Source organism: Rissa tridactyla, chromosome 1 (genome assembly GCF_028500815.1).
Source record: "Rissa tridactyla isolate bRisTri1 chromosome 1, bRisTri1.patW.cur.20221130, whole genome shotgun sequence".
Taxonomy (NCBI): Eukaryota; Metazoa; Chordata; class Aves; order Charadriiformes; family Laridae; genus Rissa; species Rissa tridactyla.
In genome coordinates, this window is record NC_071466.1 from 103961642 (window position 1) to 103986588 (window position 24947).

At 40.4% G+C, this 24947-nt stretch overlaps 2 protein-coding genes across 3 annotated transcripts in view; both read right to left on the bottom strand.

Annotated features, from left to right (window-relative positions):
• The window catches only part of IL10RB (interleukin 10 receptor subunit beta), a 14288-nt gene extending 13731 nt beyond the window's left edge, over nucleotides 1-557 (bottom strand). Inside the window, exon 1 of the mRNA XM_054210852.1 lies at nucleotides 416-557. The gene's annotated coding sequence lies outside the window, so the exon portion shown is untranslated. The remainder of the gene's footprint in view (nucleotides 1-415) is intronic.
• Nucleotides 275-18360, bottom strand: IFNAR2 (interferon alpha and beta receptor subunit 2). 2 transcript variants are annotated; one of them, XM_054210825.1, is made up of 11 exons: nucleotides 18024-18360; nucleotides 16579-16898; nucleotides 15152-15303; nucleotides 14961-15057; nucleotides 11713-11754; nucleotides 11281-11410; nucleotides 10916-11079; nucleotides 8413-8585; nucleotides 6709-6871; nucleotides 6158-6276; nucleotides 275-2234 (listed from the first exon to the last, which is right to left on the bottom strand). In XM_054210825.1, exons 4-11 carry the CDS (start codon nucleotides 14989-14991, stop codon nucleotides 1542-1544), a joined length of 1515 nt encoding a protein of 504 aa, XP_054066800.1. In that variant the 5' UTR covers nucleotides 14992-15057; nucleotides 15152-15303; nucleotides 16579-16898; nucleotides 18024-18360; the 3' UTR covers nucleotides 275-1541. The 2 variants fall into 2 exon arrangements, with proteins under 2 accessions (XP_054066800.1, XP_054066792.1); XM_054210817.1 differs by lacking the exon at nucleotides 15152-15303.
• Nucleotides 18361-24947: the final 6587 nt, after the last annotated feature.

Genomic DNA, 24947 nt, shown 5'->3' on the forward strand with positions numbered 1-24947 from the left:
GTTCTCAACAGCAGTGCAGCAGCAGGATATATTCCAGCACCTTAGAAATAACTCTCAGCTATCCCCACCAAAAGAACGATCGCCACCCCTGGCAGCCAGAAACTACTTGTGGGCAGAAAAGAAGTACCTAAGCAGATCAACACAAGGTGAAAAAAGCTGTTTTTTCAGCTACATGATACCCAAAAGCCCTCTCATAACGACTAAATTCTTAGCAGGCTAAGTCACGTAGCGTTTCAAAGGCAGGTAGGAGCCACAGTAAAAATTCAGAAAAGGATATGAAAAATTTTCTTTTTATGAAGCACAAATGTACGCCGCAGTAACTTTTAAATGTCATAAAAATACTTCTAAAAAGGCAAGTATTCAATAATTGCACAAAGTTATATAAAAAAAGTAAAAAAAAAAGTATATGTAATACCTTGATGCACAGTAAGGAGAACTTTTTTGTAAGTTGAGTATTGTTATCTCTGCTCCCATTATTTCACTTGATCAGCTTTCTCTGCACAAACGTAGAAATCAGTTCACTGACTCGAATACAGCGATCCATCCAGCGAAACAGGTTTCAGAGGAATCCATCAACAGAGCTGAGTCCAATAAAAGCAGAGTCCTTTCAGCAGAGTCCTTTTCCACCTGTACTTGGCACTGGTGAGGCCTCACCTTGAATACTGTGTCCAGTTTTGGGCCCCTCACTACAAGACAGACATTGAGGCGCTGTAGCGGGTCCAGAGAAGGGCAACGAAGCTGGTGAGGGGTCTGGAGAACAAGCCTTATGAGGAGCAGATGAGGGAGCTGGGGTTGTTTAGCCTGGAGAAAAGGAGGCTAAGAGGAGACCTTATTGCTCTCTACAGCTACCTGAAAGGAGGTTGTAGAGAGGTGGGGGTCAGTCTCTTCTCCCAAGCAACAGGTGACAGGACAAGAGGAAACGGCCTCAAGTTGTGCCAGGGAAGGTTTAGACTGGATATTAGGAAAAATTTATCAAGCATTGGAACAGGCTGCCCAGGGAAGTGGCTGAGGCACCATCCCTGGAGGTATTTAAAAGATGGGTAGACATAGTGCTTAGACGTATGGTTTAGTGATGATTTTTGTCAGAATTAGGTTGATGGTTGGATTAGATGGTCTGAAAGGGCCCTTCCAACATAGGCAATTCTATGATTCTATGAAATTAAAAAAGTGGTCTGGTTGAGAGACTGGCCACTCACAACTCCCTGTACTGCAAACTGATTTCTCACTTGAGTTATAGAAAATAGTTACTTTGTAACAGCTAAAACGTATAATTTACTATCAAACTGCACAACAAAATAACTACTCTTCCTGCTGGATCAAAACTGTAATTTCTGTTTCTCTGTGGATAATCCAACCTGAACCATACCTGGAGAGATCAGAGAAATATTTGTTAAAAATTAACGTTGTATATTTTCAGTGTTCAGGCATATACTCACAGAATGTTAAAAAAAAGAAAAAGACAAGATTCATATGTTGAGTCCACAAATAAAGTTGGACATTATCAGTTCATACGTTATGAAATAACGGTGGTTCTCATTTATTCATCTTCTTAGGTATTCGGTTTTTTGGTCCATATCTGAATCTGATGAGTCACTTCCATCAGAAGAATGAGAAGAAATTTGCCATTCTTGAGAGTTGTTAGGACAGAGTGGTTTCCGCACACTTGTGGTGTCATCCAGAAGTTTTGCTTCAAAAGCATGAGCACACTGACAGTCAACTGCATCTTCTCGGGAAGAAAGAAGAACTGCAGAACTGTCCATGTTCTCTTCAGAGGCTCCCAACAGCACAGTATTTAAGTTAATGGTAAAGCAAGCACTGTTCCTTTGCCTAGAAGAATAGTTGCAATTTACCTCAGAGAAAGTATTAAGTAACTCACTACTTGTGTCTTTGTCTTCTTCAATGTCCATCTCATGCTCTTCAAAATCTTCAGGGTCAATGTCTGGATGTTCGCTTGCCTGGCTGCTGCTGTCCTCGCATGTGCTATTTGTAGAGTACTGCACAAAACCATCTGCCGTGCCAGAGGAATGAGGCACTCTACCTATGATATCACGCCTTGCATAGTCATGATTACTTATGGCATCGCTGTCACTGTCGTCACTGTCATCTTCATCACTGACACCACCACCACTGGATTCATTTGTCTTTTTTTTAACCTCTTTGTAAATGATCTCTACAGAGGCTATTTCTTCAGATTCGAATGTCCAAGATGGATAGGTTAACATCTTGCTGAATACCTGAAAGAGCAAATTGAATTAAAAAAAGATCAGCCAAATTTGCACACGTGCACAGAAAAATATGAAAAAAAAAATACCCCCAGTCATGAGGTTGTCAGTCAAATGATTCCTTCTCTGACACATTTTTTGGCTTTTTCTGCAGAATTCAGGGCATCTAGGAGTGTTCCCTCTTCTCCATTCCTGTAAACATGACAGCCTTCACTACAAATCAAGGCACACAACACTGGACAGCATCAAAAAAATGACACTAGTGCCAAGCAGAGTCAGGTATTAAACACTTTAATTCTAATTTTTAGGACACCTTTCTAAGACTAAAAGCTCATTTTAGACGTACATCTTAAACCTGAAGCGAGTCTTGCAACTCTCTATTAGCTCTTGCAGTTACCATGCAAAAGAGAAACCTTCCATGGAGGATCAATTTCAATGTCCTTTAGTAAAGTACCATTTGAAGCAATGAACTATACCCATAACATCCCAGGTTCCATTTTCTCAGTTTTACTCTGAGGACCCTTTGAGGATTACTGAATATTCAAAGCATTGGGGGCAAAATGTTGACAACAAAAAAAATTAACCTTAGAAGTGCTTTGCAAAGTCATGTTCAGCAATCTTAGAGATATGAAGGTAATGACATGGCAAAAGACAGAAACATGAGGAAAAAAAGTCTCAGAAAACTTATACCAATCTGCTCTGGATATGCTTATATAAAATGTAAAATGTTCATGCTGAAAAACACCGCAGAATTAGATGTAAAAGAAGTCCGACTATTAAAAAAAAGAAAGCAAGCAAAGATGGATAGAAACAAGTCTCAGGAATCTCATTATTTTTGCTTGAAATTTAGTGGCAGTTCAGTCTCTTCTATTAAAATAAAAAATTAGCTGACTCGGGACTGGCTTTCTCAAGCGCTAAAACACGACACTTGATCCTAGAAAAAGTCAAAGAATTTCAGTGATATATTACCATTACCTTTCTTTCTTCCTTAAGTACTCTTCCTGTGTGAGGTGATTCTGCCCCCCTGCTACGCTCGCGTGAGACCCCACCTGGAGCACCACTGCGTCCAGCTCTAGGGTCCCCAACATAAGAAGGATATGGACCTTCTGGAGCAAGTCCAGAGGAGGGCCATGAAGATGATCAGAGGGCTGGAGCACCAGGCTGAGAGAGCTGGGGCTGTTCAGCCTGGAGAAGAGAAGGCTCCGAGAAGACCTTATAGCGGCCTTCCAGTACCTAAAGGGGGCCTACAGGAAAGATGGGGAGGGACTCTTTATCAGGGAGTGTAGCAATAGGATGAGGGGTAATGGTTTTAAACTGGAAGAGGGTAGATTTAGATGAGATATTAGGAAGAAATTCTTTCCTGTGAGGGTGGTGAGGCACTGGAACAGGCTGACCAGAGAAGCTATGGCTGCCCCATCCCTGGAGGTGTTCAAGGCCAGGCTGGATGGGGCTTTGAGCAGCCTGGTCTAGTGGGAGATGTTCCTGCCCACGGCAGGGCGTTGATCTTTAAGATCCCTTACAACTCTAACCTTTCTATGATTCTGTAAGTGACTACTGCGAATACTTCAGCATTTGGAAGGTGATGCAGGTACTATCTGCCTTGTGTACCTGTTCATCCGCCCCCCTATCCCCACCATGAGTATGTTTTGTTCCAGAGCTATATAGTTTCTTTTCTTTCCCCTTGCTTTTTGTTGTCATCCAACTCCAATATTCAGGTAGATTATGACAGCCTGGTCCATGAGTTAGTTTCTATGATACTATGCCAGCTCTAGATTCTGGCAGAGGTCATTTGCATAGAAATACTTTTTTTTTCCTCTACTAAGTGTTCCACTATCAGGCACCCTTTTTGCTAATGTCTGTTTATAACAGAACACAGTAATAAACAATTACTGAGACTGGAGAAGACTGACAGACACAAGGCTACCCAGAGAAGTGATCCTGAACTTGCTTGTAACAGTTCTGAAACTAACAACTAGGATACTTTTCTAGGGAAATATCCTCACATAACTGCATGCTAATCTATGGTATGAGATACATGTGAAACTGGAAGGTTGGGGACCTGCAAAATATATCTGATTTCAGTAAAAAAGATTTTTCCTTTGACTGAGAAGCTACCATTGATGTGACAAAGCAAACTCAGGTTTCCTGAGAAACAACATGCCTTAAATGCTTCCTCAAAGCAGTGTCTCATCTCTATGAAGGTCTTTAATGGTCTGTCCTTTTGTCTCCTTGTTGAGATGAATTGAGAGTAAGTTCTTATTTGTTTTGTGGGAGATTGTTTCCAACAACCATCCAGATCCTGCTCTTACCAGGCTGCTGAACTTTTACTTTTAGCACTTCCCACTTGCTGTCCTTGACTCCTTTTATGGACCATGAAGCATAGCTTTAGAAAAAAAAAAAACAGTCTTAGAGCACTAACAGTGACTCTCTTCTTCTCCAGACGTGCCTAAATAACCGGCCCATCTTTGTGCGATAACAAGACCAAAACTCCCAACTCTTGACCATTTTTATGCCTCACTACAGGAACAATATGCCCATACCCAACTGGGTCTTAAAGCTACCTTTTGTCTTTTCAGCTTGCTTTCCTATGGAAACATGATAAAGAAAAGACCTTGAAGGCAAGTTTAAACTATTTGCTTTCAGTTGTAGAATCTCTCAAAATGCCTTTAAACTCCAGCAATCAGGGACCTGGCTAAACAATCTTTAAGACTTCAGGGAATGCTCTGATTTTTGGTGTAATAAATGGAAAAAAAATTTATGGGGATAATTGGCTTTGTTCTTAGAGAGGAATACAATACTGCAGGGTGACATAATGGAGGCAAAATGTGCCAGAAACTGCTTTGCTAAGGAGCAATGCATACACATCGCTCCTGAATGCTTTCAGAGCATCCTTCTTGGTGGAGAACAGATCTCCTCCCTATGCACTTCACCTAAGAACTGGAGTAGGTTTTTTGTTTTGGAGTTATTGCCCTGGCTCAAATGGCAGAAGAAATTTGTCTGCTGCAGGAAGGATTTACGTATAAGGTCATTTTCAAGGAGCAAGGGGTTAATTGTCCTACACTGGGTTCTCTGCTGTAGGACCTAGCCTGCTTCTGTGTACCATAAAGAGCTGATTTAAAGATATTTTGGGGGGGGTTCCCCTTCACTACTGCCTGGCCTCACTAACTTCATAGAATCCTAGAAAACCCGGGCTGGAAGGGACCTTGAAAGACCATCTGGTCCAACCTTTCATGGGACAGGATGCCTAGATGATCTCATCTACCACCCTGTCCAATCACATATTGAAAACCTCCAGTGATGGGGACTCTACCACATCGCTGGGGAGGTTGTTCCAGTGATTGATTGTTCCCACTGTAAAAAAATTCTTTCTTATATTGACATCAAACCTCTCATTGTGCAACTTGTAGCCATTGCTCATTGTCTTGAGAGCCTCTGTCCTGTTTGTGGTCACTCTTTAAGTACTGGAATACTGTAATGAGGTACCCCCCGAGCTATCTCCTCTGCAGGGAGAAAAGACCTAACTCCTTCAGTCTTTCCTCACAGGGCAGGTTCTCCAGCCCTTTATCATCTTTGTGGCCCTCCTCTGAACCCTCCCCAGTCTGTCTGCATCTTTCTTGTGCTGTGAGTACCAGAGCTGGACACAGTACTCCAGGTTCAGCCTCACAAGCACTGAGTACGGTGGGATGATTATGTGTCTATCTCTGCTAGTAACTTGTCACAGAAGTAGCAAGAATGGTTTTGAAAAAGACTGAGTATTTGCTCTGCAGAACAGACAAGATTTAGCAGCCTATAGACTACCTTTGACATCAGTAAACTGCAAATTAAAACATAACATGTACTTATATAACTTGTGCCTAGGACACGGGATTAGAAATTTCAGATGGTAAACTTTGTCCGCCCAACCAGGAAGGTTAAATACGAGAATTATTACGTACCAAATTATGTGGAAGTAAGTTTTTCTGAAGAATATAACCTCCTGCATGCATACACTTCAGGGCACCAGCTAAGATGAGTGAAAAACATATAGCACCTGCGACCGCAACTGTATAATAATCTGCAAGTGAAAAAACCAAACAAACATACATGAATGAAGATTCCAATTATCACATTTCATATTTCACATTCAGAACAGCTATTCAGAATCACAAAATAATTTAGGTTAGAAGGGACCTCTGGAGGTCATCTGTTCCAAAGTCAAAACAAGATCGAGTCCCAAATTAGATTCAGGAATTAAAAAAGAAATTACACCATCTTTGATAACCATTTAGCAGTTAGTGGACATTTGTAGCCACAAAGTGGACAGGTTTTTATATTTCACTTATAAATCCCCACAACATTTATCACTCAGCACTCAGAGGGTACTTGTAAATTTACTTGTAAAATCTTCCTATGGAAGATTTAATTTACTTGTTAATCTTCCTATGGAAAAAGAAAACACTTGCACGTAATCAAGTCAGAAAATCCGCTCCTGCACCACAGCAGTTACCTTGTTGAGCGACAGAGTCCGTAGTTATACATTTCCAGGCTGATGGGATGGAATTTTTGTTGAGAGATGCAGTGACCATAACAGACACACAGTAATTTCTATTTGGATACAATTCTTCAATGACAGTACTAAAAATTTCTTCAGTCATTTTCTTATGCAGCCTCTGTCATGAAAGACAACGTTTTCAAGTTAGCTATTTGCCTAAAAAGAGCTCGCCAGCCACGGATAAAACATTATGGCTATTTCAGAGAAATGCAGTAGCATGCGAAACTGCAAAAACTGACACAGTAACTCAGCGGTTTACCTAGACAACTGCTTCATCTCTAGTTCTAGATGATGTCAAGACGCCTACCTTATGCCTGCTTGTGAAATAGTGCATTATCAAAGATAAACTACTTTTCTATCTCGAACTGTTGGTCATTATACGTCCCCTTGAAGTAACTTCACACAGATTCTACAGATTTGAAACGGCAAGTGATGTTCTGATTCAGAAATCAGGGGAAAAATATCCATGGCAGGTAAGTTGTGGTCCTTCTTCTGTGACTCACGGCAGAATGAGTTAGACAGATTAAATTCCCAACAGGTACCTGTCTGATTTGCTGTTCAAAACTTCCAGTCCAGGCAGTCCAGGCTCTAGTTAAGCAACTTATTTCAGTCCTTTGCCAGCCCACGTATTAAAGTCTCTCTTGATGTTCAACCTAAGGTCTGCACAACTGCCAATTTCACTTCACCGTTTTTGGTCACAGTGAACGGTTTTTTTCCTCTTTTTCTGTAGTAAATGTTTACATATTCAGAGACTCTGGCCTCTAACTGTGCTTTGCTTGCTTACACTAATCGGTCCCCTATTATTCCATCATTTCCTCAGAGTTCATGCGTCAGGATCCCCCACAGTCCTCACTGTTCCTTCTTGGATCCTGCTCAACTAGTCTGTGCCTTTTCTGAACGCCAGACTGGCGTGGGGTAGGTGGGCTTTAAAAGTACTGAGTACGTAAAAATATGATTTTTTAATCTCTCAGCAACACGTCAGTCATGTTTAGCTTGTAATGTTATAGAATGCTCTCATCCTTTCTGGCAAAACTGCTGTCTGTGTAGGTGTTACCAGTCTAATTATTACACGGACAATTATTCTTAAATGTTATGCCTTGCATTGGTCCTTATTGAATTATCTATTATTTTAAGATCATTTCTTCATTTTGTGAGGATCATTTTAAGTTCTAATCGTACCTATCTACCTATCTATTTAATCATGCAAAAAAATCCCCCACAATTAAATAGTACCGGACCCAGAATAGGTTGTTTCGGAAACTAACTGGATACACTTTTCCAATTTGACAGAAGACTACTGAACTGCTTTCTGAACATATTTTTCTATCAGCTGTGCATACACCTGCCAGTAGTTTCAGCTAAACTGTCTTTCCCTTGTCTTCCCAGGGAACAATCACTTGAGCCAGTACCCTGTGCTTTATTTCAAGTAAGGATACAGGACAACTAGTATTCCTCTTCTAGGCCTGCTATTCTGCAGTAAAAAGAAGCTAAGATTATGTTGGTTTCTCTTTGTTTGTTGTTTTTTCTTTCTAAGCATCTTCTGTTGACATATTTGCTTCTGTGGATCTGCTAAACATCAGAGCCATCCTATGCTTTCCGTATTTTTCCTCTTAACTCCTCCTGTCTTTCTCCTCGTTAAGAGTAGAAATAGTCCTTTACCTTATGATCTCCATCAAGTGTTTTCAGTGTTATACCATAATCAAGCTCTCCATATATATCAATTAAAGACCATAGCTTTTCATTTTTTCTTAAGTGAGAGGTTGGCAGCTTTATGGTGACATTTATGCAGTTTAGGCAGGAACTGATATTAACTTCTGGTGGTCCCAGGAAAGCTATTGAAAAAAAGAAAGAGGAAAGAAAAAAGATGGAAAAAATATACACTATGTATTCAGTACCAATTCTATTTCAGTGATGGATATATAGCTGACTAACATGATTCCAGAGTATATAACTGTTGTAAATCCACAAGGCCTTGCAACATTTAAGTTGCGTGGTCAAATGGTCTTTCCCCTCATGACTAGATTTTAAAAACAGAAAGCAGTGGAAGGGAGGGAAGAAGCAGAAAGGTGACAGAGGCTTTGCTTCAGCTCCACAGAGCTGTAAGCTTTTTATCTGTTTGAGAGGAAAGCTGAGGTTAATGTATAGGAAAATCTGATTACTTTCTTGCTCATCATCTTCTAGTCACTCTCTGTAGAAATGCAGTGGTGTGTAACCCTGCACATATTCATACTGGTTGCAAGGAAGGCTATAGGTCTAAACTTGACAGCTGAGCTCTGAAGGCTAAAAACTCTACAGACAACCGAGCAAAACAGTTACACTTCTGTGAGACTTCCATTGGGTTCAAAGTAATCTCTCAGGTTCAGGTCCTCAGAACATGCATAAGCCAGGAATGTGAGCATGAAAAGCCACGCACACTAATCGTCTCCTCTCTCCAAAACTACACATCCATCAAGGCCAGAGGAACTTCCAAAGTGAATCAAGCCTAAGATCTTCTTTCCTCCAACACAGGAAAGAAGTAGGAATGTTGGAAAATGGTGTGAGAACAAACTATCTCCATAACCCTCCATTTCTGTGTAGTACATTGTCGGGCAAAAAACCATGAAAACGTGGAGTTTGCATTTTGTCTTTTATAGAAGCATGTACACTTTGATCAAGGTGAAGACTGGTTTGCAAACCTCTGCAAAATTCAAAAAAGCAATATATATTTGCTAGCTACTGTTCCTGAAGCAGGGTAGAAAGAAAAAAAAAAAAGTTTAACACTTAGAACAAATATGAAGCGTTCCTCTACTCTCAAACAGGAAAGCATGTCCTAGTCAAGTGGTTGCACACTTACTCCTTTCTCATCTTTTAAGTTATAAGTAAACATTAGCTTAAATCTGATTACAGTCAAATGCGGTTGTTCTCCTGGCTCTTTGTTATGAAGCCTTTCTGTCTGCTCAAATCCACCTGTCAACAGAAGTGAGATTCCACAGTAGGTATCTGAAGGTAGATATCAACTACACCCAGCAGGGTAGTCTCAGAATATTGATTCCTTCCTACTTAGGCACTGTAAACCAAGAAAAAACTACAGGGTTCATCTAAGTCCCGTGCCCTGGAAAACATGACTTCACTCAAGTGAGCTTATAGTTTGAACTAGAGAACTACTAGCAAAACATCCAATTTCAATTTACAAGTCGCCAGTGACGGAAAATCAGTCAGAGCACCTGACAGTTGTTCCAGTGGTCAGTTCAAAATATGCCTTTTGTTCCTAGCTGAAATTTATCTAGCTTCAGCTTCCAGTCAGGCCATGCTGTTATACTTTGTTTTCAAGACTGAAGAAGCCTGCCGTCATATTAACTAGTGGTCAAGGCACCTTCTGGTTCTTTTCTTTATTAAACTAACTGCAGAAAGACTGAAGGCCTCTACCCCAGAGGGATGTTCTGAAATCCTTCAGTTAGCCTTGTGGCTATTCTCCCCATCCCCTATAATTTTTCATCATTTCTGAGACTACAAGCGGACACAGCAGCAACTACCTCTGTGCTGAATTTAGAGGTAACGTGACCTATATCTCCTCCATAGTCCTCCAATTGTTCCTCAATCTCTGTTACTTCAAAACTGAATACTAAGCACAACTAAGGGTGAAGCCACCTCTGGCATTAGATGATGTCACAGCTGATAAGCACCTTCTTTCAGCAAGGAAAGCGAGAAGAGCAGGTTGATGAATAAACAAGTAAATCTCTTCCCCTACACCTAGTGCAGACATGGTATTTCTTTAACTCTTGATGATGACTACTTGAAGACATAAAAACAATGTTTGGGTGGTGGTGGAGGGTTTTTTTTTTTTAAGTTATGTATCTTAAGCACTGAAGAGATTACCTGTGCCTGTCAATGCTTGGCACGAGACTATTTCCTCTATATTTATATACATATTTTACTTCAAAACCAGAGCCCCACCCATTATTCAGAACTACTGTAGCTACTAATTTTAGAAAGCTATCTATATATTCTGTCTTGTAACTGATAAGTGGTAGATTATACACAAATTCATATTCTCTTAGATAAAGGAATAAGCTAACAACCAAGTTAGTTTGGAGTGTCTTAGTGTAAAGCTAGCAAAACATCATTTATACATCAGCTATGAATAAAAACCACTAAAATGAGAAAATGCAGACAGAGAACTTACTGTCAAGAAGTGGTTCAAAATCAAGTACAGAAGAATTGAATACTTCAGTTCCTACGAAGCTCTGAACCAATGCTAAATACTGAGTGTCAGCCTCTTTAAAATCATCTGTCAGATTACAGTAGAGTTGTGTAATATCTGAACATTGCTTAGCAGTCATCCAGTTCCTGTAAATCAAGATAAGTTAAGAAAAAATCAAGATAATCTATCTGGATTCCCTAATACAAGAAAGCATTTGGGAGCAGGGTGGGGTGGGGGTAGAGGTGGAATTTCTGAGTGGAAAAACAGACAATCAAACAAGAAAACCCCAGCCTTAGTATTTTGAGATGATAAACATTAGAATTTCTGCATTATAAAATAAGACTTGCCTGCGGTCATTGTACAGTACACGATAGTATGTTGTCACAGTTGGATCACTTTTTGCCTGCCAAGACAAAATGTGCTGAAAATTGTGAGATTCCATTTGTAGGTTGCTTGGTGGCTCTCCCAGAACTCTTTCTATAAAGGAAAAAAACCAAACACACAAAACCAAACAACCCATCAATATGAATTGCAAATAAACGTAAGATTGCAATAAGCCAAATCAGAGCAGCCCAATATTTCCCCCCAAATAAAGCAACCATAGAACAGAGTTCAGCACAATAGAAACAACAATGCAAAGGACTGTCCTCCTTTACTATATTTCTATTAAGTTCGTTCGTCAAAAAAGCATGAAGTTTTAAAACTATGCTTGGTGAGAATATGCAAGTTTTTTTGAACTGTGTTAGGAAAAGCATTTGAAAGACAATAAAAACTCTTACCAGGCAAGATGCAACAAGCTGCAGTCAGAATGCTGATGTACACTGGAAAATGAAACTATGTATTAATGCATTTGTATGTCTACAATATCTGATTATTAGCTTACTATTGGCAATAATTATTTGCAACAGTTAGATACAATACTCAACATTCCCTCAGTGGAAGTGTTTCTTTCTTTCACATCTTCTTCCTACTACTTTCCTCTACCCTTCCCTCCTTCCCCAGAGCATGGGATGTCCCCCTCCAACCTGTGTCATTAATTCTAAGGCTCCTAGGAGCTAGTTCTTTGCCAACCACACTGTGGTTCAGGCGTATGCTGATCCCTGCCAGATGAGGTTCAAGACTCAGTGTGAACAAATGTACTTAAGATATTCTTATCAAATATTGTCTGAGAAGGTTCTGACTCTATTTCAGGTAGTTCACTCTGTCTGTTAAACACCATTTTAAGTCACAAGAAGAATCTTAAAATTGGTCTGGGAAAAGATACTATTACTGCCTGATGAACATTATCCAATCATTTCCACAATGTCCTTCTTCACTAAATGTGGGGAGTCCTCAAAGCTGTAGTTTTAACAACTTTGGTATATTACTCACTGTCTTTAGTCAGATAACTCCTATAACTCCCTATTTCAGCCTCTACTTCATAACTGCCTCTCTATTTTGTGTCCTGTTTCTGTAACATTTCAGGCCTACTGTCCAAGTAATGTCTTGAACACAGCCCTCTTGCAAATCCTGACATTCTAGGAGTCCCCACATCTTCTTGTATAACCTCTGTAAGAGACTGTTCATTCATCCAGATTCTCACTGTATCCAGAATTCTCTTCCTTAACCAACCCAGTCTTGCATCACTCATATCTTTTCAGCATGGTGCTTCAAGACATTCTTGAAATTATTGTTCTGATGCTTCTAATTTTCTTCTCAGGATCCTTTAGCTCTCTTCTGCTTTCTGAGTGCAGCAAATAAAAACTTCCTGTCCTCATTTTAAAAACAGTTTGTGGTCTGTCCTCTTACTGATAACTCCCATACTCAGTCGGCCAAAGAAGTTACTAGTTTAATGTCAAACATGCATACTTTTTCTCATGCTTTTGATGAACAACCTGGAAATATCTGCACAATTACTGGATTATTTTTCCTAAAACTCTTCTCTATGAACTCTCTGTTGTCTTGACACCTTAACCCTCTACCCAAAAATATGACAATCCCCAAAACACCACTGGCCTGGCGAATACCTCTGTTGGACTGTGCTGATTAATACTGCCTTAATGTGTTATTTCATTCTCCTCATCTCACTTCGAATGGTAACTTCTGTAGCATAAGGAATGTCTTTGACTTCATATTTGTACAGTAACTAACACAGTAGCACTCTGGTCCACAACTGAAGGTCTCAGGTGCCATGCTATTACAAATAATAGAAAAGAACTACTCGACGTGTCAACAAGATGTGCCACAGTAAGAATAATTGTGAAAAGAGAAGAGAATTCTGGGACATACCTTATAAAAAATTAAAACATTTTTTATGGAGATCTACAAATAATGTAGACAGGACTATCACAGAGTGGCTGTGGCTGGAAGGGACCTCTGGAGGTCATCTGGTCTAACCCCCAACTATGTGAACTATATTCCTGGCAAATTAGAGGGGATTCAGAACAGAACTGGGTCAGTGGGAACTGTCCTGTCCCAGACACACTGGGAGAATTTCCTAATGGATTAACGCATTTATTTTATGATCCTTGTCTACTTTTGCAGAGAGTACTGGAAGAGGAAAGGAAAAATTTCCTACTCAATTAAAGAGACACCTGCACAGAATCTTCATGGCTGCAGAGAAGTGCCTTAAAAATTGCCCTTTAATTAGCAACACAGAAGCACACACAAACACATCTGGGCACCTAAGTTTCTTGAAATCATTTGGGATGGATACTTAGCCAAGTATCTCTTATAAATCTGGCTTTTTGGACATCTGTCTCACAAGTATTAAACCGTGCTCCCAGCATCCCTTCTGAAATTAGTTGCAAAGAGATTAAGCATCTCACTTGAGTTGCACATGCAGCAAATTTATATTTTCACATGACAGAAAACTCATCTCTCTCAAGCTTCATTTTGCCATTCAAACCACAGACATCATCTCTTGTCCATCTTCCTTCTGCACTTGTTCTTCTATGTTATTATTGAATAGTAAACATCCCCTTAGAGAAGTGCACTTAAAAGTAGAACAATTGATTTCTTGCCATGTAATAACAGATCACCTATCTGGATACAAAATCCAATGGGTATGAACAACAAAGTAATACTTTAACAGTTATTGTTCTTTACCTGAATACAAGTTCAGATTTGTAATCATTTGTGGCAGGAATTCTGCTTTCTCTCAACAAGCAGACAGCCTTTAGCAAATTAAGGCTATTCCCATTACAGAAACATATAGTGTCAGGGCACAGACTCTAGTCATGACACACTTTCTTGGCGCAAGCCCTTCAAATTAGGAGATGCAAACAGTCTTTTGCCATTCTCTCTCATGTCAGCCACCTCACATGTGTCAGCTGTCTTGTTGATGTATTTCCTGTTGACATAGATGTTTTTCCTATTCTGTCCATATTTGTGATTTTTAAATGCCTCTCCCTACCAAAATCAAATACCATTCATCTAGAGTTCAAACTGCCTCAGAACTTTGTTTCAACAAACATGTTTACCAAAGATAGATGAAGAGTTGCAAAATTTTGTAGGTTACACTTACATAAGAGACACGGAAAAGAAAAAAAATAAATCTTAGACCAAATAACTAAGAAACTTTAGAATGGGGAAATAAAGATGGTCTGTAAGCTGAATGGGGAATCTTCTTTACCATTTTATCCTTTTTACAGAATTAAATGATCCTATCAAACCGTTTCCCATTATGACTACAGCTCAGCCAACAAACTATGGTTTTTGTGCCTGCTAATCCTGAAACTGAGGAGTCCCCCCCAAAAAAATAAAACAAGAAATGAAAAACAACACATCCAACTAAGAGTTCAGTGGACACTTAGAAAGGCAGAATGCAGTATGCTGTTTCAAAGCATTTCTTTCTTATGGGAAATCATGGTTTATGTATCAAATGGAATATGCAGAATGTAATACACTAGAGTCTCGATTCTGTGAATTATTCCAGGGAGAGCTCTACAATAAGATGATGGTATCTTACTTCAGTAACTCATAAGAAGTGTTAGTGAAAAATTAGCAGTACTGCTCCTCTTACAATATAAAGGCACAGGCAACTTACCAATTTGATAAAAATGCATTGATCCACCCATCACTGTTTCCAGAGTGATTAAGAAATATAACCTACTGACTGCAAAATAAACATTTTGCTTCTGTATCTGCAAATACATTAAAAACAATCACATTCAGCAATTCATCTTAGTAAATTACTTGCAGGTAAAATGAGGTCTATGTACAAAGACTTATATTAACCTCTTCGATGTTTGAGGGGAGGCAGTGGTACTGAAACAGTTACTGCTATTGGGCAGGGCGGAGGCGGGGGCAGTGGGCAAGGATCCTCAGGTTAGTCAGGCAATTTTACGACAATAGCTCTTTCCTTTTTTCACTTGTAAAGGGCTCTTAACCTTTCCAATAAATACAGAGAAAACATTGTATGATCATTTGCATTAATTCTGCATGAAGATATCATCTGAAAATTCTATACCACTCGCTTCAACTTATTAAATACAATGAAAATAAACATTTCTTTACTTTATTTGAAATACTACAAGAACTCATCATTGTTGTAAAAAATGTTTCCAGAAAGAGGGTAGATCAAGAGGGAGGTATAAAATTATTAATTATACGGAACTTATGAAGTTTATGTTACAATTTTTAAGACATGAAATCTATTAAATATTCCCTCTCCTCGATGTTATTATTTTACTCTATTTATTATCCTCATAGCATTAATATTTGCAGGATCTGGTTTTGAATGACAGGCAAAGTACTAAGGAACAACAGTGAATCTACAGACAGATGGGCAAGGGTATAACTAGTTCCACAGAATCTTCTCAGGTTTAACACAAATAATTTTCTTTAAAATTTAAAATTAATTTTAAAAACAAATATTTTCTCTGTAAAAAAAATAGTTTAAAATTTAAAATCACGACAAAGCATACTACGGTCAAACTTAACACAGCATGTTAAAAAACATGTGAATTAAAAACCCCCTCATCTGAGGTGTAAATCTTCCTCTCTTCAAAGTTTTAGCATCATTATAAGAAGTCTCTTGATAAATATTGAGAGCCTGTATCTGTGCAACTGATAATCATAATTCCACAGACAAAGCAAACATCAATTCAGTTTGGTTCTTTTTATCAATTCATTCAAGCATGAGGAATATTTAGGAGATATAAAATGTCTTCCTCTTTTCAATCAAAATTAAAAAATATGGACAAGATAAGATTTACTAGTGACAAAATCTTTAAGTTGATCGCTGACATCAACAAACTAGAAAGCAATTAAGTAATACGTATCTATCAAGTCCATTTAGTTTTGGCACTAGTGAATGTGACAGAAGATAAAATAATTTCATGTTCTCATTCAGATCGAGTTTACAGATTACACAAGTAGAAAAAAAATAATCTTTCTACTTCACTAAGGTTACCAGCATGGTTCAGAAGTCACACAGAAACCTAAAGCCAAAGAGCGTTACTTTCACAGTTGCTTAAAGAACAGTTATACCTGCAGGATCTGATTTTTCAGGCTGTTCAAAATTTTCTCTTAAGGGGAAAAATTTAAGGATCCTGAATTCACTTAGCAAAATATTTCCTTTATGCCTTAATCCTTGCAATTTATCACAAGACGTGTTCAAAGCACTGCATATATAGTATTATGCAACAGATGTATTTGCCTACCTTTGATCCTCGCTATTCATGCTGTCATGAATAACAACTATCCCAGTCTTGGAATATGAAGTGACTCGTGCATGGCTCTGTATGCTGAACAACATGTGTATCTTACATGGTGCATATTCAAAGCCAAGTTATCTGTTTAACACCTTAGAATATGTAAGAAAAATGTGACAAAACAGGTTTATCTCCAAGTTTGTGAAGTTGTCTAAATCTGGATGCCCTCTGCAGATCTATCAATGCCGGGGAAATTCCAGGCAAAAATCATTTCTGTCAGAACTCTGACTCGCTTCTGTTACCTTTCCTCTTCACAGCTTTAGCAATCCCTGGAAAAAAGCCATGGAAATACTGGTCAGTCCAACCCTCACTCACCTCATCAGCCTGGGCTCACAGTAACTTCGCTAGGAGCTGCCTGAAGCTCCCAGCACTTTCAAAACTCAGCTTCAGTGGCAGCTCATTTTTAACTGGAGTTCAGGCTGGGTTGTTTTGTATTTGCTCCCAATCAGAAAAAAAGCAGGTTTTGAAGTTTTTAAAGTCACTGGCTTGTACTTCTCAGAAGCCCGTATCAGCAAACCTACACAGGTAATACAATGTATGGATCAACTTTACTACTGAAACCATGTGAACCAGGGAATCGCACTGTGGGTTCTAACAATATGCCCATGCTCTATTCCTGGCTTTCCTGAGGGACTTTGGATAAACGTTTCTAAGGATATCGAAATCATTTACCCTTAACAATCCAAGTCCATTCAGCAGAAGTTCATTTTCCATGCACTGCCAGCAGCACTCCTGCTGAACTGGACGCGCCCCTGGAGGAACCAGCATGGGACACGCAGTGTTAAAATATAAAAACAGACTCCTTGGCTGCCCTGAGCCCTCCAGCGCAGGAAGGAAGACAATGAAACAGTACTTGTGACAACAAGCTCTGTCAGAATCTACCGTCGTGTATTTTTCCTTACAAAATTCTGGCCTCGAGCTACACAGTTACCTGCATCGCAACCAGCTATAATGCACTTTGCAGACTATCGCTGGGGTCAACTTTGCATTCAGGGACACTCCTGAAGAAACAACCCCAATAAGCCGCTGCTTTTATGTGCAATTCAGCTGGTATTACGCCAAAAAGGGATGCAGGGACACGTCTTTCTGCCAAAGCGCAGCCTCCACAACACGCCCCGCAAAGCACTGACAGAAACGAGGGAGCTTTCCAGGAAATCCCGGCAGCCGACCGCAGCTCGGGAAACCAGACCTGGCGCCCACGGACAACCTCCCCTTTGCCGAGGGGGCGCAAACCAAGGGCGGCCGGCCCCGGGCCGTGAGGCGATGCAGGACCTCCCCATCCCTCGCTCCAGCCGCCCTAACGGAACAGCTCCAACGGCCCCACCCCAGACCCAGACCCGGCCCCGGCCAGCGAACACTAAGGGAAAGACACGCCGCCGCCTTCCCAACCATACCTCGCAGCCGGCAGCCTCCGCACGGACTCGACTCCGCACCAAATCCCCCATAGCTGCCCTCTCAGGCTGAGGGAAATGGCGGAGTGGGCGCTGCGGCGCGCGGCTGGCTCCGCCCCACCGCCGCCGCGCCCGGCGCGTTGCGAGGGGCAGTGTCCGTTACGGCCGTTGGACCCCGGCCTGAGGTGAGGGATATGGAGCTGCTTCGTCCGGAGCGGCGGCTGCGCCTTGCCGACGGCCGGAGGCTGCCCTAGCGAAGCGCCGCTTTCCTCCCCGCACTCGCAGAAAGCGGTTTCTGCCCCTTGTTTTGCTTTCTTTTACCGCCTCGCCCCTCCTCTCGGGCTTCCGTGCTGCTTGTGAAGGAAGTCGCGGCGGAAAGCTGCGGAAGCGCTTGCTGATCCCCTTCTTTTGCGGTCTCCTTGTCCTCAGCGTTGAGGGAGCGTGGTGCTGCTGCTGCTAAGCATTGCGTAAAGACAAGAGGAAGCGGCCTCAGGTTGCGCCAGGTTGCGTGTGGATTGGATATCAGGAAAAATTTCTTCACTAAAAGGGTTGTCAAGCACTGGAACGGGCTGCCCAGGGAAGCGGTTGAGTTGCCATCCCTGGAGGTATTTAAAAGATGTGTAGATCTGGTGCTTGGGGTCATGGTTTAGTGGCAACTTGGCAGTGCTAGGTTAATGGTTGGACTTGATGATCCTAAGGGTCTTTTCCAACCTAAACGATTCTGTGATTTGAATGGGCACTCAAATGGATGAGGTGTCCTCTGTCCAAGTATTTTCTGGTAGTGGAAACAGCAGTAATGTGGTATTATAAATAGCTTGTATCATGTCATATGAGGGATCCTCATGAGAAGATCTTGGCACCTACCCGAGGCGAGCAAGGGGTAAAAAACCAGGTTTGATTAGTGGCCATGTAGTCAGTCTCGCTGACTACACCTCCTTGTCCTCCTTCGCCTCCATTGGCACCTCTGTTTCTTCACTGACAGAGACACGTGTCATTTTGGGAGTTGTTTAGCGGTTGGACTTTAGGTTATGCTGCATCTCCTTAAGCCGTGCAAGGCAAAGCAAACCTGAAATTTCCAGTCACAGTCTTTTAGCTTCTACAAACTTTCTGGTTAAAAAGATAGCTTGCTTTAACCCATGAATATCTCAAAAGTGGTGAAGACAGTTTTTCTCCATTAAACTTCATGAAGAAATAACCTTGGATCTGACATGCAAACTGAAAAAGTCCCAGTTCTTACTAGAAACTCCAAACAGGCTAAATTCACTGTATGTCTTTGCATGAGTTTGTCTCATGAGTGAGTATTATATGTGGCATCATTATTTGTGTTTCTCGATTCCAGTTCCAAACTAACTTTTTGAAGGGCAGAACATTTACCTGGAAGCAGATTCTGGAATGAAAATCAGAAGAACAATCAAAATTTTAATGATATTCTGCCCTGATTAGTTCTGCCACAATAGTACTGTGCCTTTTGGCATGCCTACTTCTGCTTTATACCTCTGACACTACCTTCCCATGGCTCACTCAGCTTGTGCCTATCCAAACATAAAGGTTTCCTGAACTCTAATTTTTATTTTGTTGTTGTTGTTTCACTTGCTCCAGCACACATTTTTTTTCTTAAGCATGTTTTACCCGTGAGCCTTTCTATTTTTTGTTAACTGCTTTTTTCAGCGTTATCTTTAGTGAAACCTCTAATTTCCTGCCATCTTTGCAGAAGTTCCCCCAATCTCTGTTCTTTCCTGTCTATCAGATGAATTCAGTGGCTTTTTTTCTCTTTGTGTTGCTTTCTCCCTGTTTCTGATCATTCCTTGCCTCCCCAGTTCTTTAAAATATAAATACAGCAAAAAAGTGAGATCTTCAGCTTTCTCACCAGCCTTTCTCTTTGTCTTCAGTGATAATGCTATCTCTTGGTCATGCAGTGAATCTTCTGTCACATCTAGGTACAGGAGGGATGAAGCAACCTTAAAGTCCCAGGCTCCATTGTATGGGGGAGAGAGAGTGGTGAGGGGCAAAAAAGCTTGAGTGAGGAACAGCAGGAGGGGAAAGAGTTCAGCTGCTTTGGCTCATGCAGCAATCAGCTACTTTGCCTTTGACTCTTCAGATGCAGGGACTCCTTCACCTGCTTGCCTACCTTCCTACCTTGTGATGAGGAAGCCGGCAAAAAGGATACCATATTATGGGAGATTGTGGGGTTAAAGGGAGAAGAATTTTGCTGGGAGGAGTAAGGACATCATCTTTCAGCCCGAGTGATTGTCAAAAAAGCCAGAAAAACCTTGAAAAACATTTCCAAGGAAGCCTTTCCGTAAAGGTGTAGCAGAAGATCCAGTGGATCAGGTTCCCTTTTTATAGGTCCTCAGCTAGTGGCTTCAGAGAACTGTTTACCTCCATGCAGTGACTGCTGAGTAAGCTTGTTTTACAAACCTCTTACAATAAAATTGCAGTTTGTGATATCAGTTGTGTGCTGGCATCTGTGCTATCCTTTACCCATGCTCAAAGCCAACTTCATGATCTCTGGTATCACTGAATAATTTAACTTTAGGATATGTCTTTTTTTCCTTTGCTTTTTCCTTTACATGGTTGCTGGCTTATTCTTTTTGCTCAGACTAACAGAGAGTATGCGGAGCTGAATTGTTCCCTTGGCTGTTGGCATATCCTTGAGTTGCAAGGTTGCTGAATTACCTGAAGAGCACTTGATCCTTTTCGTAAATTAAAATCCCTCTTACTTAGGTGCGATATCTGTTAATGTTCTTGTTTCTTCCTCCATGCAGAATGTTTTTCTTTCTAATGAGCCTCAGGGTCTTTCTTGGATTGTTTTCCATTCCTGGAATTGTGCCTTTCCTGCATTTGTTTATTTTTAAAGAAGAAAACTCTTTCCTTATTTGGACTCATTTTTCATAACATCATACGTGTTATTTTTATTAAAGTAGGGTTTTCTTTCCATGGGGTTCAGAGCCATTTGCAGGGGATGGGAAAATATTACTCTTTCATAGGTGAGATGACTAAGGCAGAGAGGTAGGAAGGTCTGTTTTCAAAGGTGTTTGACCCTTCCAGCCTCTGGTGATTTTAGGGTGAGTTACAGGTTGTTGGCAATTCTTGTAACTAGGATTAAAGTACGAAATGACCTGTCCAAGTTTACTCCATATGTTTGTGGTGAAGGAGAGATAGAACTCAGTTTTCACAAATTTTTGGTCAAGTCACCAGGTCATAGCTATTACCAGTATAAATGTAAATTGCCTCCCATAATGATCTGTCTGTGACTTAGAGGTAAATGTATCCTTGTGTGCTGAAATATTCCTTCCACTCTTAGGTGTTCCTGATTCTGAAGCACTTGGCAAAGTACTCTCACTGAGGTACTGACCCAATGCAGAGGGGGAGGAGGGTAGGACTACAAGCAAGGAATAGTGAAGATTTGTCTAGTGCAAAGTATAAAGCCTCTTGACTTTGGCAGCTCATTTTTCATTTCCCATGAAAGAAAAAAATGTGCTGGAGCCACAGGGATGCTCAGCTTTACCGGGAATAAGATTCTGTAATGAAAACTCCAGTAGGTTGGGGATGTGTGTGGGGGGTTAGCTGATTGTTTGATTTTGTTTTTTTAATGTAGAGAATGGCTCCATCTGTTGCACTTCATGTGAAAAATTGCCTGTAGTATTTGTAAGTGAAATGAGGAGCCTGGCCTTGGGCTTTGCCATAGTAAACACTGACATTATTCTTCAAAGAAAATTGTGAAGAAATTGCACAGACTAAATACTCTGGTATCGCAGACAATTATTGTCTTAGTTCTGTTAATGTGTGTGTGTACGTGTATGCATGTGCACTTGTGTGTGTTTATACATAAATACCTATTTGCGTGCGTGTAACTGGTTGATCAGTTGCTCTCTGAGAGATCATCTGATGCATTACTTGCACAAGGTCAATGCTGGATGAAGCGCAGCTTGTTACATGGGAAACATGCCATGTAAAGCTGATACTGAAGAGGAAGGAAAGCATTTTGAAGAAGTAACTGAGATGCTAAATTTCCTATTTGATGAAGGCATCAGCCCTCTATTTCTTAGTTTCTCTTGTTGCAATATAACGTTATATAAAATTATCTGGAGAATTCACTGCTTCATCCATTATAATTAATCCAATTTATTTTAAAGTAAAATTATTCATCAGGGTTAAATGTGCTACTGCTAACCCATGAAATACAAGATTATTAAAAGAGGAAGTTCTAAAACTAGATTCAAAACTATTATAAGAAAGGCAAAGTTTACAAAAGGTTAACTAACATAGAAGAAGCCACTGTCATCCATTTGTTCTGTTCTGGGCAGAGTGAGCTGGTTGCTCTTTCATTAGGGGAATGGCAGAGACCTTTCCTTCTGTGTTTTAGTACTTTATGTCTGAATTTGGAGCAGGAATCTTAACACACAGTGCCTGGGTTCAAAGTTAGATTTTAACACTGGTGAAGTAAGCGCCCTCTCTTTCCAGTTGTCGCTTTGCTATTCAGTTTTTGAACAGAGGGCTGTCTGGAAGGAAAGTCTGATTGGTCTAGACTGGCACAAAGTCAGCCTGTTGCTGTACGTGCAGGCCAAAGCTTTTGAATGTTGTTCAGAAGTTCAAAGTATTCTAAGCATATCACAACAAGCCAGCCTGGGACACGACAAAAAGATCATCCCATCCCTATCCGGAGCTCCTGTGGCATCTAGACGAGCCAAAGAATTGCCAGCTGTGGGCAGGTCTGTGAGAGCAACTGCTTCTCTAGAACTGGAAGAGCAAGCACAGCAGCTAAACACACATGGCAGTCCCCATTCTGCGCTGCACAGAATGGTAGTTCCCGACCTTTTTGGAATGACAGACAATTGTCATACCTCCTCTCTTGTGTCTGCTCACCCTAATTGTGCTCAATAGTTTTTACGATTAAAGAGGATCATGTGTGTATGCCATACCCCAGGACAGGCAGTAGGATGAAAGTAATTCAAATGATCATTTCAAAATAGCTCAACAAGTTGGTATTTGTCCTGAAGTTTTGCATTGGTACATCTGTTTTTTTCCCTGATATGAAGGAAATTCCTAGTGTGCGTGTAGGCCTCGTTTGTCTTGACCTAATTTCCGCTGATAGCTTCTGCTGCTCGCACACCTTGAAACATCCGATTTTCTGCCCTTTTTACACTATGTTGACCTTTTTGACTATTATTGTTATTGTGGACTTCAGGTTGCGAAATAATTGCTATAGTAGTTTGCTACGGATTGATAGGTTTGTTGGTAAAACTGTCCCATTGCAAAGAAAGAGAGAATAAAGAAAGAAGCAGAAAGACATGACTGAAGTGCTCTTATTTTCTTTGGGAATTCATGGGACACTTATTTTGTTTCACACATCCAATTGAGATATCCTCAACTTTTCTGTGTCCTGCATTATTTAATTTCTTCTCCTTACATCCTATTACTTTCCCAACACTAATAACGCTAGTAAAGGCTGATCCTCTATACAGGCAGGGTTTCACTGAGTATATAAATGCTGGGGATTAATTAAAACTAGTCTAAAGTGCTGTGAGCCTGTCCTTCAATTGCGATGCTTACTGTCAATGTTAGTACTGGTGCACCTGATTTAGTGATGGTGTTAGGGAGAACATTGTTATACAATTTCCAGGTGTAGGCATCTTTATATAACTTTCCCTGATTATTTACTTTTGACACATCTATGTCTATTAAATCTTATTTCTGTTTTTGCTATCTTTATTTTGGTCTGAGCTTAACTGTGTGGACTGTTCTGAAACTTCAGTGGATTCAAAACTAGGATAGACTGCCCCTTCCCCTGTTTTTTTTTTTTTTTTTTTAATTTATATACAGACGTATAAGATTTTTTTTATATGTTTGAATTTTGCAATCTAGGATCAGAATGAAATAAAAAAATGTGCAAGATTTTGAGAAGTAATTTTTAAGTCTTTCCTGGCTACAGAAATTGGAATGTGATTTTTTTTCGCCTGAAGGTGATGCTGTTTCTCTAGGAAAAAAGTATCAGAAAAGACGTTGAAGAGGAGTACTTTGGAAGCCTTGTAGAAAGTACTTGCATTAAAATTAGATATACGCCTATTTACGCCCTTCGACTTTGCATTAATAAGATTTCATCAACGCTTTGGAAGACTGAGACCTCTCTTAAGAGAACTGAAATGTACTTTATTAAACTTTCTAGCATATCACGGACCAGCGCACTAAAAATAGAAGACATTAATTTATTTTTTTTTATTATTCATGTACATCTTTAATCTCTCTTCTTGTGTTGGTTGTATGTTTTGACATGATTTCAGATTTCTTGGTGGGAGAGAGGAGTGGTTCCTGTGCAAATACCCACAAGAGATGCTTATGCTTATTTGTTTTGAAAGATTTCACTGAGCAAAACTGAGAGACAGAGTACGTTTCTGGTATTACTTCAGAACCTTGCAAATGATTCATTTCATTCAGTTTTTACCATCTTTGTGTTTTTACTCAAATTGTAACATACAGGCAGGTTTCTGAATTTTGGTTGAACTTCCTTTTCCCTTTGTAGGCTTAGCAAACTGGTGAGATCCTTCTCCGTTTTACTAAGAAATCTTTTGTTTCTTGAAAGATTACTTAATGTCCACTTCCAGTCTTAGATGTCTCTAGGATGTGGCCTGTCACCTTCAGGTGTCACCTGTGTTATGCCTGTGTCTCACCTTGCAGGCCGATTAATCCTGATGGGGGAGGGAACTTGCCTTATACTCAACTTGGGTGTGTGTGTGTGTGGGGAAAGGTGTCACCTACTGCCTTTAGTGGTGGGGCCTGAAGATGCCATACATTTCTGGTGGGGTGCCAAGCACAACCCTTGTTTATTTTTGGAGTATGAGGGAATATAGGACTCTAGGATAGGTTAAACCGTGAATGCAGGATGTTTTTCTTCCACGTAGATGTATGTTGGGCCTGCACTCTTCAGCA